General features: G+C 66.0%; 1 protein-coding gene across 1 annotated transcript; it reads right to left on the bottom strand.

Moving 5' to 3' along the window:
* Positions 1 to 5,263: 5,263 nt before the first annotated feature.
* NKX1-1 (NK1 homeobox 1) lies at positions 5,264 to 8,788 on the bottom strand. Its single transcript, XM_057546586.1, has 2 exons — positions 8,335 to 8,788; positions 5,264 to 6,111 (listed from the first exon to the last, which is right to left on the bottom strand). The coding sequence occupies exons 1-2, from the start codon at positions 8,786 to 8,788 to the stop codon at positions 5,264 to 5,266; spliced, it is 1,302 nt and encodes a 433-aa protein (XP_057402569.1).
* Positions 8,789 to 11,841: the final 3,053 nt, after the last annotated feature.

Here is an 11,841-nt window from a genome sequence, read left to right as displayed (position 1 = left end):
GGAGGAGGCCGCACGGAGCCATTGGGCCTCATCCCTTCCCAGTATCAGAGTACAGGGCCTGCATCCCCAAGGCTACCTCTTGGCCCAAGGTGGCTGCTGGAGCTCCAGCCATCACTGGGTCTGCAGAAGGGGGGCAGGGGGCGTGTGGCTTGGGCTCAGCCATTTCCTGTGAGGAGCCTCCCTGGGAACCCCTCCAGCAACATACACTCTGCTCATGCCAACTGGGCCAAACCTAGTACATGGCATTGTCCAGCTGCCCAGAAAGCAGGAAAATTTGTCTTTACTCTGGGGATGGGTGCCCAGCTGCCATCAGCCCTGTGTCCTGGCAAGAGGGAGAACAGGTCAGTGCCCAGCAGGGGCTTCTCCAAAAGGGGCCACCACACGGGTCTGGTATGGGGTGGGACATGGCACCCGGAATTGTGGCCTGCCTACAGGGGATGTGGCCATGGAAGGGACGGGACTTCCCCCCGCTACCCCGTGGACCTGTGTGCCTCAGCTCTGCACCCTCCCCTTGAGTGACAGTCCCTGCGTCCCTGAGAATGACCTGTTTGATTCCTCCCCACCCCCTCCCTGCTACTACTCCCCTGCCTGCCCCCAGGTGCCCCGAGTTGTCTGTCCAGCCTTGCCCTTCCCCGTGGAAACATCACACCTTCCAGGAAGCCGCACATGGCCGGGGAAGGTCCGTCAGCTGAGTGACACTTCAGTGGCCCAGGATGGAGACCTGGGTGCCACCCTGGGATGGGGGATGTGGTAGGTCACGCTGGCTGACCTGGAGCAAGGGGTGGGAACGGGGGAGGGGCACAGGAGGCTGAGTGATGGGCCAGCACCACTGGCCTGGGGAGGGCTGGGGGGCCTGGAGAGGGGGCCACAGGAGAGCTGCCATGTGGAGGGGGGACAGAGCAGGAGTTCAGTGGGTCCTGGGAGGGGAGTGAGGTGCGGCTGGGGGCACGTATGAGATGGGGAAGAGCTGGGCTTGGCCCTTGGGGCTCATCCTTGCCTCTGCAGGATAGGGGTGGGCACAATAGGTCCCCCCGAGCTTTGAAAAGGAATCGGCAGCATCCGTGGCAGGAAGAAGCAGCAGCAGACCTGGCAAGGGAGCAGGATGGGCTATGGGCGGGCAAGAGGGTGGTGTGATGGGTGGGGGGAGGGAAGTGAGCGTGGACAGCTCTTTTCGTAACTTCGGCTCTGAAAGGGGGCCACACTGCAGGCAACCGGGAAGCAATCCCGGGTCAGGTGGAGACACTAGAGCGTATTCGGACTCCAGTGCAGCCCGGCAAGGAGGGGTGGAGGTCCTGGGGCTGTGCCAGTCCTCATGGCCCTGACACCAAAGTGGGACCGTGGGGGGACAGGGATCAGGTGCCAGCAGGGCCACCATTGAAGGGGGAGGGGAGGGCTGGGGCAGGATGGGCAGGTGGCATGAGCCTGCCGTGGGGGTGGGGCGGTGGGCACTGGGGGTCCTGAGCAGGGAAGTGAGTACAGTGGGCCGGGGGTAGGCTGCAGTCCAGGTGAGTGTCCCCTGAGGGTGTGGCCGTGACTGGGTAAGGCTGAGGGTCCCCAACATGCCCAAACGGAACAAAGCTGGTTAAAGTTAAGTGGGGCAGGCAGGCAGGGAAACGGGTGGAGCTGCTAGGGTGCTCTGCAAGGGTGGCAGGTCTGCTAGCAGCCCCCGCACCCACTCCCCTTTTTACCAGGAATGAGAGTGCATCTGCTAGAAAAACTACATTTCCCAACCTCCCTCGGCTAGGAGTGGTCATGTGACCAAGTTCTGGCCAATGAGGTCTGAGCAGCTGTTACATGGGCTTCTGGAAATTGCCTTAAAAGGAGGCAATTGTGCCCCTCTTCTCTCTTCCTCTTTGCTGCCTAGAACGTGGATGTGATGGCTGGAGCCTCACCCTCTATATGGGTCCATGAGGATGAGGGCCCAGCCCAGCCAGGATGAGGCAGTGGAGAGCTGGACAGAGCTGGTTCTCCAAGGACCCTGGGAAGGTGTCCTAGCTGCCCAGGGCTGCCAAAGGCCAGCATTCCCTCACACAAGAAAAAATAAACAATCTCCTTTCAACTTCTGTTCATTCAGATTTTCTCTTTCATGCAACCAAAGCCTAACTCACAGCAAGGGACCACAGCCAGCCAGCTGTGGGCTGGGCACAAGGAGGGGAGGAGGGCAGGGCTCAGCAGTCCCTGGGCAGGAGACTGGGGGGCAGTGTGGGGAGGGGAGCCCCCCAGGGAGGGCTCTGGGTGCCTGTGCTTGTCCAGGCTCGTACCTGCAGGGGCTGTGTCTTGCTTGCTCCTTCCACATGATGGAAACTACTTCAATACCATTCTGGGATTGGGGGTGGATGCTGTCTGGGGCCAGGGCTGGTCCTAGGGGCTGGAGGAGGGCCTTCCCAGAGTACATGAAGATCCTGGGGCTGTGCCAGTCCTCATGGCACTGACACCAAAGTGGGACCATGGTGGGGGCAGGGATCAGGTGCCAGCAGGGCCACCACTCCCCTCTGCTTCCAGCTCAGGAACCCCAGGCTGAGAACTGGGCAGGCAGGGTCCTCTCATGGCCTATTGGGAGCAAGGGTGGCAGGGCCAGCTGGAGGGTCCCTGGGGAAGCAGCCAGAGGAGCCTGCACCCCCAAGTTCCCCAGGTACGTGGCGGATTCTGAGGACCTGATAGGAGAGTGAGCGGGAGGGCTGGGGTGGGAGCTGGGCCTGTGGGCACCTCCAGGAGGGAGCAAGGGCACCCAGGCCGGGGTCAGAGCCTGTTTCTTCCCATGTGACCATGTAGCTTGGATGCCAGTTGGGTGTGGGGAGACTCAGATGGGCTGACACAGGGCCCAGCACATGGTAGGCATGCACCAAAGAGAGACTGGAGGGGCCCAGGGAAGTGACAGGGAGCCGTCCCCGCTCCCGCAGCAGGGCCTGCACAGGTGCTCAGAGCGGCCCAGTGTATGCCTAGTGTGTGGGCCAATCACGGCTGTGGTATCAGCTCAGGGCTGAGTCTGCGAGCCTGGAGGTGGAGCCGGGCGGGCAGGGGGCGTTGATTCCCTGCCTCATGGCTTCCAACGGCCCCCTGAACCCATGTCCTGAGCCAGGGTTGATTGATGTTGAAGGGTCCAGCAGTGTGGCCGCCTTATTTCTGGGCGACCTTGGTGAGTGAGGGCAGGATGTGGGATGGGGAGAGGGAGGAGGCCGGAGCTGTCGAGTCTCGAGTCTCGAGTCGGAAACTCCCTCCCTCTTCCTCCCGCCCGCCCCACCGTGGACAGCGTTGCAGGACCAGGCCTCGTGGAGGGTCGGGAGCACCGGTCTTCCCTGACCTCTCCCTCTGTTCCAGCAGGTTCCGGCCCAGCAAGGTGGGCTTAGGGGAGGCAGGGGATCCCTGCGGGACAGGTCCGGCTCCTGCAAGGTCCTGATGGTTTGCCCTCCTCTGGCCTCTCCCCCCAGCTCCTGGAAGTGGAGGCTGTGGCTTCTTGCTTGGCAGCCCCTGGCATCCTGGTGGGGCTAAGTGCACAGTAATGCTGATGATTTGAGGCCAAGAGCCTTCTGGAACCTTCTGGAGCCTTCTGGGGCTCCTCTGTCAGCTGTCTACAGCCTGGAGGCCCAGGCCTCAGCAGTGAAACCAGGGCTGTCCTCACCCTTCTGCACCCCGGCCGCTTAGATTCGGGGACATTCCGGCTGCCCGCAGCTTGGGTGGAGGATTCGGATGGCGGCTAACCACCAGCAGCGAGAATACTCCGAGAATTTCAGCAGCACCAGCCCCGAGCTGCTGGCGAGGGCAGAGGCGGCGTGGTGCATGGGGGGGAACTCGGGGGGTCTGAGGCAGGTGAGCAGCAGCCTGCGGGAGGCCAGAGGCCCAGGCGGCGGGGGCTGCAGCAGTGGGCGGGGCGGTTCCAGCTGCCTCCGCCCTCCCCCCTGCGCGGTGGTCGGGGGCTGCTCCTCCCCCACCCTTTGCCCACTGGTGATGGAGAGGACAACGTGGGGCGCCCTCTCGTAGGTGAAGGCGGTGCGTGCGCGCCGCGGCTTCCGGGACTTGGGCCTGGACGGCGGTGGCTGTCACTCACCCGCCGCGGGGCCGTCCTGCTCCCCACCCCTGGCCTCAGCCCCAGCCCTACCCGCGGCAGTGGGTGACGGGCTGAACGGCGCAGGGGAGAGTCCCTCCGAGAGCTCGCTGGTCGCACACGGAGAGGGATGTCCCCTGTGCGGGCGCAGGGCTCGGCCGCCGAGCAGCCACAGGGCGGGGCAGGCGCGCGGCTTCACCGCGCCGGCGTCCAGCGACCGTGGACACCCACCTTGAGTACCGGCGGGGCTGCGGCGGGGCCCCCCCTCACCGCGCGGCAGTGCCCGCGTCCCCGAGCCTCGGCTCTCGCCTCGAGTCGGCCACCCGGCCCAGGCGCCGCCGCCTCTCGCCTCCCCTCGCTCCCCAGGGCTCCAGGAGCCCGCGTGAGGACCGCGCGCACAGCCGAGCTGCAGGCTGTCGGAGGAGAGGTGGCCGCACCGGACTCCCGCGGGCCGGGCTCGGGGTCCGGCTCAGGCGCCGTTGGGCAGGTGCTCCATCCTGGCCAGCCCCAGCTTTCCTCCACTGGGAAGCGGCGGGAGCCCCCTCCTCCTCGGGCCGGCCCGGTGCTCAGGGAAGGCCGCGCGGATGCGCAGCGGGGCGGGGGCAGAGTCGGCACCCAGCGCGAGCGCTGCCCCCAGGCCCCACCGCGCGGGCACTGTGCCGCTGGGCTTCCCTCACCCCCAAGCGTCCCGGGCGGAAGAAGGGGAAGGGGAACGGAAGGAGCGGGGACCCGGGGCTCCTGGACCGGAGCCTCAGCGCACACAGCACCGGGGCCGCGCGCCTGCTCCCAAGCGCGTGGGGGGACCCGGGCGACGCAGGACGGGGCGAGCTTGGCCACGGGACGCCGGGCGGCAGGGAAACTGGGGCCCAAGGCCCGCGCAGGGTCGAGCACCCAGGAGCGCCTAGGTCGCGCCGAAGTCCCCACCGAAGGGCGGCGAGGAGGACGGGGCGCGGGCGACGCGGGAGCCTGAAGGACTTGGGCGCGGCCTCCTGCGGTTTATTGATTGAGTAGAGTTCGGCAAAGTGCTTCCCAGCGGGCCGAGCTCGGCCCCGACGCGCGCGGACAGTCGTTTATAAATTTAAAACTCTTCTGTAGCAATCGGCTATATACAGAGTCAGCCTTACAAAAGGGCCGACCGGCGGGCGCCCTCGGGTCCTGGGCGCGGCCTCGGGGGCGCGACGGCCGCCCGGCCCGGCGTCCCGTCCTGTCCCGAGGCCGTGCTCAGAGGTGCGGCGCGTAGAAGGCGGGCGCGCCGTAGGTCTGCGAGCCCAGCACGAAAGGCGACAGCACCGCCGGGCTCGACAGGAAGGGCAGCTGCGCGGCGCACACCAGGCCGCCGGGGCCGTGCGCCGGGTACCCGGCCGGGCCGTGCATGGCGATCGGTGCGCCCATGGGCGGCGACGGGCTGAGCGGACTGAGGCCACCGGGCAGCCCCGCGCCCGGCCCGGAGCCCGGCCCCGGTCCCCCACCACCGCCGGTCGGCGCGCTGGTATCGGCGCCCGGGTTCTGCTTCTTCCACTTGGTGCGGCGGTTCTGGAACCAGATCTTCACCTGCGTCTCGGTGAGGCTCAGCGACAGCGCCAGGTTGAGGCGCTCGCACACCGACAGGTAGCGCGTCGCCTTGAACTTGTTCTCCAGCGCCACGAGCTGCTCGTAGGTGAAGGCGGTGCGCGCGCGCCGCGGCTTCCCGGACTTGGAGTCGGAGCCCGTGCGCTTCCGCTTGGGCTTCGTCGCCGCGCCCTGCGGGGTCGTCCCCGCGCCCCCGGGCGCCACCGATGCTCCCGGCGGGCCCGGGGCTCCGGGCGAGTTCCCACGGGGGCCGAGGACAGTGGCCTCATCGACAGCGCCTGGGGGCGCCTCGGCCTCGCCCTGGCAGCCCGACCCGCGGGCCCCGAGGCCACTGCCGCCTCCCCGCACCTCCGCGCCGCACGCCGCTCCCGCCTCCGGCGCCTCGTCTTCGTCCTCGTCGTCGGGCGCCTCGTCCCCGCTGTCTGCGCTCGGGCTGCGGCCACCGCCGCTGCTGTAGCCGTTGGCCTCGGCCTCGTCCGCCTTGCAGGGGTCGCTGGCGTCTGCGGGCGGGGAGGGAAGACAGCACAGTTAGGACCCGGCGCCCTCCCTTCCGCTCACTCGCCCCTCCGGCGCCCTGCTCCCCTTAACGAATCCCTTTTCCTGTTTCCGTTGCTTCTCTTCTTGCCTCCCTTTCCCCTTAGCGCATTCGTTTCCCTGCCCTCTTCCCTCCTTTCCTTCTCACCTTCCCGCGCTTTCTCTCTCCGTCCCCTGTGCATTCCTTCTCTCCAGAGGCCCCCCTTCCCGCCATCTCCCGAGCCCCGTGCCTTTGCCCCAGCAGGGCAGGACGGGGCCGCAGGGCTTATGGCAGAGGGAAAGATCCCATCGATCCATGGGGCAGATACAAACTTAATTAAACTCATTTTGCGTAATGTACAAACTAGTTAATGGCCATTTAATTTATTTCAGCGTACATTACCCTCCAATTACCACAAGGCTCCAACAGAGCCAGACAATTACTGGGCATTTAAGAGCGGGCCGGCCAGAGTCCTGGGGTGAGGTTGGAGCCGGCTGTGGGGAGGCGATTTCCGGGGACCAAAAAAGTTGCCCTGGATCCATCCCTACCTCAAGACTTGGGGCCCTAGACCTTGGCCACCCTTGGCCCCTCGGCTGAGACTGCAGCAGGTCCAGGCTGGTTCCGACCAGGAGGGCCTGGCCTGGGCAGTGGGGGTCTAGAGCAGTGCTGAGACCAGCCGGGTTGGGAGTCCCCACTAGGTCAAGTCTGAGCAGCAGCTCCGGATCCTCCAAGCAGAGGCCCGCGCGGTGGCTGCAATCTGAATCTCAGAAATTTGGAGGAAAGCATCTGTCCTGGTCAGGGCCTGGCAGGGGTGGCGGGGAGGTGAGAGGAGGGGTGTTTCTATGCAGCCCCTGCTCCCACAGGTAGTCATACAACCAGGAGAGAAGCCAGGGCAGGCGCCCAACACCATGTCGCCCAGTCGGCACCAGGCCCCGGTCAGGTTGGCGCGGAGGACTGGAGAATAAAGGACAAATTCAGTCCTGGAAGATTCCTCCAGGATGACCACAGGGGCTGCTCGGAGGCCGGCAGGGCAGATATCCTGGCCCCCACCCATACTCCTTAGCAGGAGGAGAGACGGTCCCCCAGGTGACCCTGACAGCACTTTGCCATCCAGCTTCTGCTCTGTCCAGGGGTGGGCTGAGGAAGGAGGAACCCTGACCCAGCTCCCTCCCTAAACTACCAAGAAACTGGGCATTCCGACTGGGATGTCTTCCCCATTTGATGGATGCTCTGAGCGGAAACTCCCAGAACCCTGGCCAGGCCAAAAGCCTGAGGGGCTCCCCTCCAGCCTTCCTGGATTGTCCCCCTTCATCTCCGCCCAACCGGGAGGAAGCCCAGTGCAGGTGCCGGGAAGCCCCTCGCCTGAAGAGGCCCACCCGAGCCCTGCCGGCCCTGCGTGCCTCTCCCGGCGGGGCAGAGGGCCCGGGAAGTTGGAGGAAGGAAGGGCCGGCGGAGGGGGCACCAAAAGCAATCAGGAGCCGGTCGAATGCAATTCTCGATCGATAGCGGCCCCTAATAAGTGTAATAGGTTTTAATCGAGTAATTATCCGAATTTTGACCCTATAATTTAGATGTTCGGGGGGAGTTTGCAAGGTGCTTGAAAGAGATATGCATGCAGCCGTAATGGGATATCGACCAGGTCGGGGTTGCGGGCCGCCCCATTACCAGCCGCTTTCCGCCGCTAAGCACATTTCCCCTTAACTGTAATCGAAGGAATTTAATTGTTTTTCCAGAGATAACCAGCGTTTTGTCACAATTAGTCTGATTTGTCCAAAAAAAAAAAAAAGAGAGAGAGAGAAAGGGGGGGAGGGAAGGAAGTGAAAGAATAGAGAGAGGGAGGTCTCCGGAGGATGCGGTGGGAGTGGGGAGGTCACGGGCTAGCCGCCGCGCACGACTCCCCTTCCTCTGCCACCTACTGCCCTCCAATGCCGGGGGTGCGCGGTGGCCAAACCTGGGCCGGCCATGCAGCCCGTAGCCCTGGGCCCGGTCCGGGGGAGGCATCCCGGGAGGCACCGGGCGGTGCGGGCCCTGGAGTCCGGGTCGGACGCAGGCGGCGGGCGGGCTGGTGCGGGCCCCGCGCGCTGCGAACTTTCCACCGAGCCTTGGCGCCGGGCCGGCCAGGTTCGCCGAGGGGTCCCGGGAGCGCAAACGCGTAGACGCGGCCCGTCTCTCTACCCCCGCGATCCGGTGCCGGCCGTGCCCTACTCACGCGGCGGCTCAGATCCGGTACCGGCTCCAGCTCCTCCGGCGGCGGCGAGGGCACGGCGCTCCAGCTCCTCGGAGCGCGGCGGGCGTCCCGGGTCGGCGGGGGCCGGGGCGCACGGGGCGCACGCCGCGGGCGCCACGGGGCCCAGCAGCACACAGCGGCGTCTTCTGCTGTTGAACTTGTTGGGGTCCAGGATGTCCAGCACCGAGAAGGAGGTGGGGCGCGGCGGGGGGCCGGGCCGGGCCGCCCCAGCCCCCTCGGGCGCCGCGGGCACCGTGTCGCTGGCGGCGAGCGGCGGGGCTCCGGCCCGCGGGAAGGCAGGCAGCTCAGCGCGCCCGTCCATGGCGTCCCGGGCGGCGGCGGCGGGCGCGGGCGGTGCGGGCCCCGGACCGGGCCCGGGCGGCGGCGGCGGCAGCGCGGGGCCGTCCCCGGTAGCCGCCGGGCCGCTCGCGCTCATGCCGGCCTCCCGCCGCTCGGGCCGCTCGGGCCCCTCCGGCTACTGGGCTCCCATCCCCGGCGGCCCGGGCGCCGCCGCACGGTCTCGCGCCGGCGGCCGCGGCCGCGGCTCGGCTCGCTCCCCGTGCCGCCCCGCGCTCGGCCGGTGCTGCCTGGCGCCGCCTCCGCCGCCGCCTCAGGCGCCCGCCGCGCCCGGCCCGCTCATTTATGGCTGCCCCGCCGGCGGCGCCCACGCGCCCACTCGCCGCACACACGTGCGCCCGCAGGCGGCCGCGGGCTCCGCCGCCCTCGTTAGCGCGCGCGCCTAATTGGCTGCGAACGGTCCCGGGCGGAGGAGGCGGGTCCCGCGCGGGACACACGGACTGCGCCCCGGGCCCGACCAACAGACCCACAGCCCGGAGCCGGAGTGCGGTCCGCGAGCGGCTGTCGCGGTTCGCGTCGTGCCGCTGCGCCTCCGCTCGTCCGGAAACGGCGCGCCGGCCTCCTGGGGGGAGGGGGAGGGGACAGCCCCGGCTCTTAAAGAATTGCGGGATTCGTCTGCGGAGGGGCCGCGGAGGCCCCCGGGCGCGCCTTAAGAGTTGGCTGGGGCATCCCGGCGGCCGGCCGGCCTCTCCCCCGCTCCCGGCTCCCGGGGCCCTGGCGCCCCTCGGCGGCTGGGCGAGGAGTGGGGTCCTCGCGGGCGACTCCCGGGGTCTTCGCCGCGAAGTCAGCCCCCTCCCAGGCGTTCCGTGGACCTCGGTCCCGCCTCTCTCCGTCGCTCCGCTCGAGGTCTTCTCTCGTGTCTCGGGGCTTCCCTCGCTCAGGGTCTCCGGCCCTCTGTCCCCTCCCGCCCCCGCCCCCGCCCCCGCCCCCGCCCCCGCCACCTTCGCGTCGTCAAATTAGGGCCTGGCCTCGAGTCCCCGCCGGGGGCGGGGCCGGCGGCCCCCAGGGTCGCTCATTAGACGTGGAATCGAAAATGGGGACGGCTGGAGGGGGGGGTCCTCCCGCCCCCGCCCCCGCCCCCCCAAAATGGGGACCGAAAAAATCGTACAGACGGCAGGAGGCCTACACAAAAATCGATAGCCTCAAGGAAGGAGAAACATCGCAGCATACTCCCCCTTCCCACGCCCGGAGAAATAAGTCCTTCGGTCCGGGTCTTTATGTGTGCACATTTGTCTACAGCGGCGAGGTTTGCACCCCAGGGCCCTGCGGCCCTCGGGGTGGAGGGACCGGCTGGCGTCCGAGGGCGGAACCGCCGCTGCTCCCTCTTCCCTGCGCCCGCCAACGGGCACACCGGCCGACCGCGGGACCCAGGCGGGAGCCGGCGGTAGGAGCGCGCGTGCGAGTGTCTTCAGGGTGTGCGGCTGTGTGTGCGCGCGGGCGTGTGCACGAGCGGTGTGCGCCGCCTCACACTGCGGTCCCCGGAGCCTGCTCTGCGCACAAGGACGGGTCCTTTGCAATTACCGCGGGCAATGATCCTTTGGAAGCGGAAATTAAAAGTTGGGAGAAATAATGGGGGACCGATTGGCTGTAATTTGGGCCAAGCTCGGACATGCTGAGCCTCGAGGAGGCGGGGGTGGGGGCGGCGGGGGGGGGGCAGGCAAGGCCTCCCCTCCCCCAGCCGGTCCCCTCCCCCGCGTGCTGGTCGGTCCCAAGATTCTAATCAGACCCACAACACTGTGTCCTTCCTTGCCAGGACTTGATTATTCTTTATCTTTAAATTATAAATCACCTCTGGGGGAAGGAGGGTGGATAATCTCTCATCACAGAGAGGTAATTATCTCCTTCCCACCCCCACCTTCCTGGAGGGACTCTTAGGCTCTCTCCACCCCTCCCCCAGCAAAGTTTGAATATAGATGTGCACACGCATTCACACGCACTCACACACACACAGTCATTCTCCAGCGCGCGCCACACACGAGCGCAAATCCACTCATGAGCACCCGGGCACACCGTGTGGAGCTTGTGGCTCACAAATGCACCCACCAGCTCCGGGCTGGGCTTGGAGGAGGGGCACACAAGGTCCCCTGTCCCCTGAGCTGCTGCCTGATCCCCCGTGAGGCACAGCTACTGGGCACCCTAAGGGGCCAAGTCCCAAGGGCTGAGCCCTGACCTGGCTCTGGGTGGCCGAGTCTGTGTGACACAGTGTCACAAGCCCCTCAAAGGCATGCTCTCACTCCATGCCTGTCCCTCCGCAGGTCACCAGGCGAGGCACAAACGCAGCAGTCCAAACCGCCACACCTTGCTGGGTGGGCAGGGGGCGGGCACGGGTCTGCTCTCACCCCCCTTATACGCACACGTGAGGAAGAGAAACGTGAGCTCTCTTGGTACAACTTTCATTCAACATGAACACAAGCACATGTAAAATGACGTTTTATATAATGTGGATGTAGTATAATGTATGGGGATTACCGCTAAAGCATAGTAAGTAGAATACAATATGTTAAGTACGATATGTAATAAGCATAGTGGAATACTACACTGTAATACACAGCCACACTGCGCTCCTCGCCAAAGCACATGCCCACACTCAGCACAGCAAAGTGCTCTCCGTGCCGAGAGGTGTGGGTTGATCCAGGGCTGAGCGCTACTTGGTTGAAAGCACTGTGCCTGTCCTGGAGTTTGGAGGTCCTTCCCTCCCCTTTCTTCCCTGCCCCTAAACATTCTGCTGGGAGCTTCGGCAGGCAGGGAATGAATTGCAAAGTCTGCAGTCTGCAGTCTGGAGCAGGGGCAGGGCAGTGGGGTGTGAGGGGGACCTCCAGAGCCACACAGCAGACCTCGGGTCGCTTTCCCATGGGAAGCGGGGGTGCTGTGTACGGAGGGGGATCAGGAAGATCGTGGCATCCTCTGCTGCCCCACCCCTCGCCCATCTCTAAGGAACAACCTGCCGTGGAGATGCACAGCACCCCTCCTCCTCTCCCAGATACCTGGAAACAACCTCCCATCTCCCCAACTTCAACCTAGAGCATCTGGGTCTATAAAGACGTCCTTTTGCTCCTAATCACAATTGATTGTCAATTAGACCGTCATTTGTGCAATCTCTGCCCATCTGCCATATCAGGTTATCTCCAAGCC

Source organism: Balaenoptera acutorostrata, chromosome 5, assembly GCF_949987535.1.
Source record: "Balaenoptera acutorostrata chromosome 5, mBalAcu1.1, whole genome shotgun sequence".
NCBI lineage: Eukaryota > Metazoa > Chordata > Mammalia > Artiodactyla > Balaenopteridae > Balaenoptera > Balaenoptera acutorostrata.
Note: the sequence above shows the minus strand (reverse complement) of the source record. Positions and strands in the feature narration are given on the sequence as shown.